The sequence below is a fragment of the Plasmopara halstedii genome, assembly GCF_900000015.1.
Source record: "Plasmopara halstedii genome assembly, contig: Scaffold_1798, whole genome shotgun sequence".
Classification (NCBI taxonomy): domain Eukaryota; phylum Oomycota; class Peronosporomycetes; order Peronosporales; family Peronosporaceae; genus Plasmopara; species Plasmopara halstedii.
This window is the reverse complement of record NW_020188707.1, coordinates 1-212: the sequence shown is the minus strand read 5'-3', so window position 1 is coordinate 212 and position 212 is coordinate 1. Positions and strand designations below refer to the sequence as shown.

Genomic DNA, 212 nt, shown 5'->3' with positions numbered 1-212 from the left:
GGCTTTGTAGCTAAGCTGTCGTCATCTATGTTGTTTGTGGAATCCTCCAAAACATCATTCTTCTGAAGGGAAGTGTTGCTACCGTCGTTAGCCATGTTTAATGCGACAAAGTCGTCGTCAAAGTTGGGCGCCTTTACTTCACGACTGGGGTCAATGACGGTATTCAGAATTTTTTCTAGATCAAGGTCGCTGTCCGAGCCCATAAATTCGTC

General features: G+C 45.3%; 1 protein-coding gene across 1 annotated transcript; it reads right to left on the bottom strand.

The window, feature by feature from the left end:
* Positions 1–10: 10 nt before the first annotated feature.
* PHALS_02163 (uncharacterized protein) lies at positions 11–203 on the bottom strand (the record flags this gene model as incomplete). Its single annotated transcript, XM_024716685.1, has 2 exons — positions 11–25; positions 54–203. 2 exons carry the CDS (start codon positions 201–203, stop codon positions 11–13), a joined length of 165 nt encoding a protein of 54 aa, XP_024582259.1.
* Between the last annotated feature and the right edge of the window lie 9 nt (positions 204–212).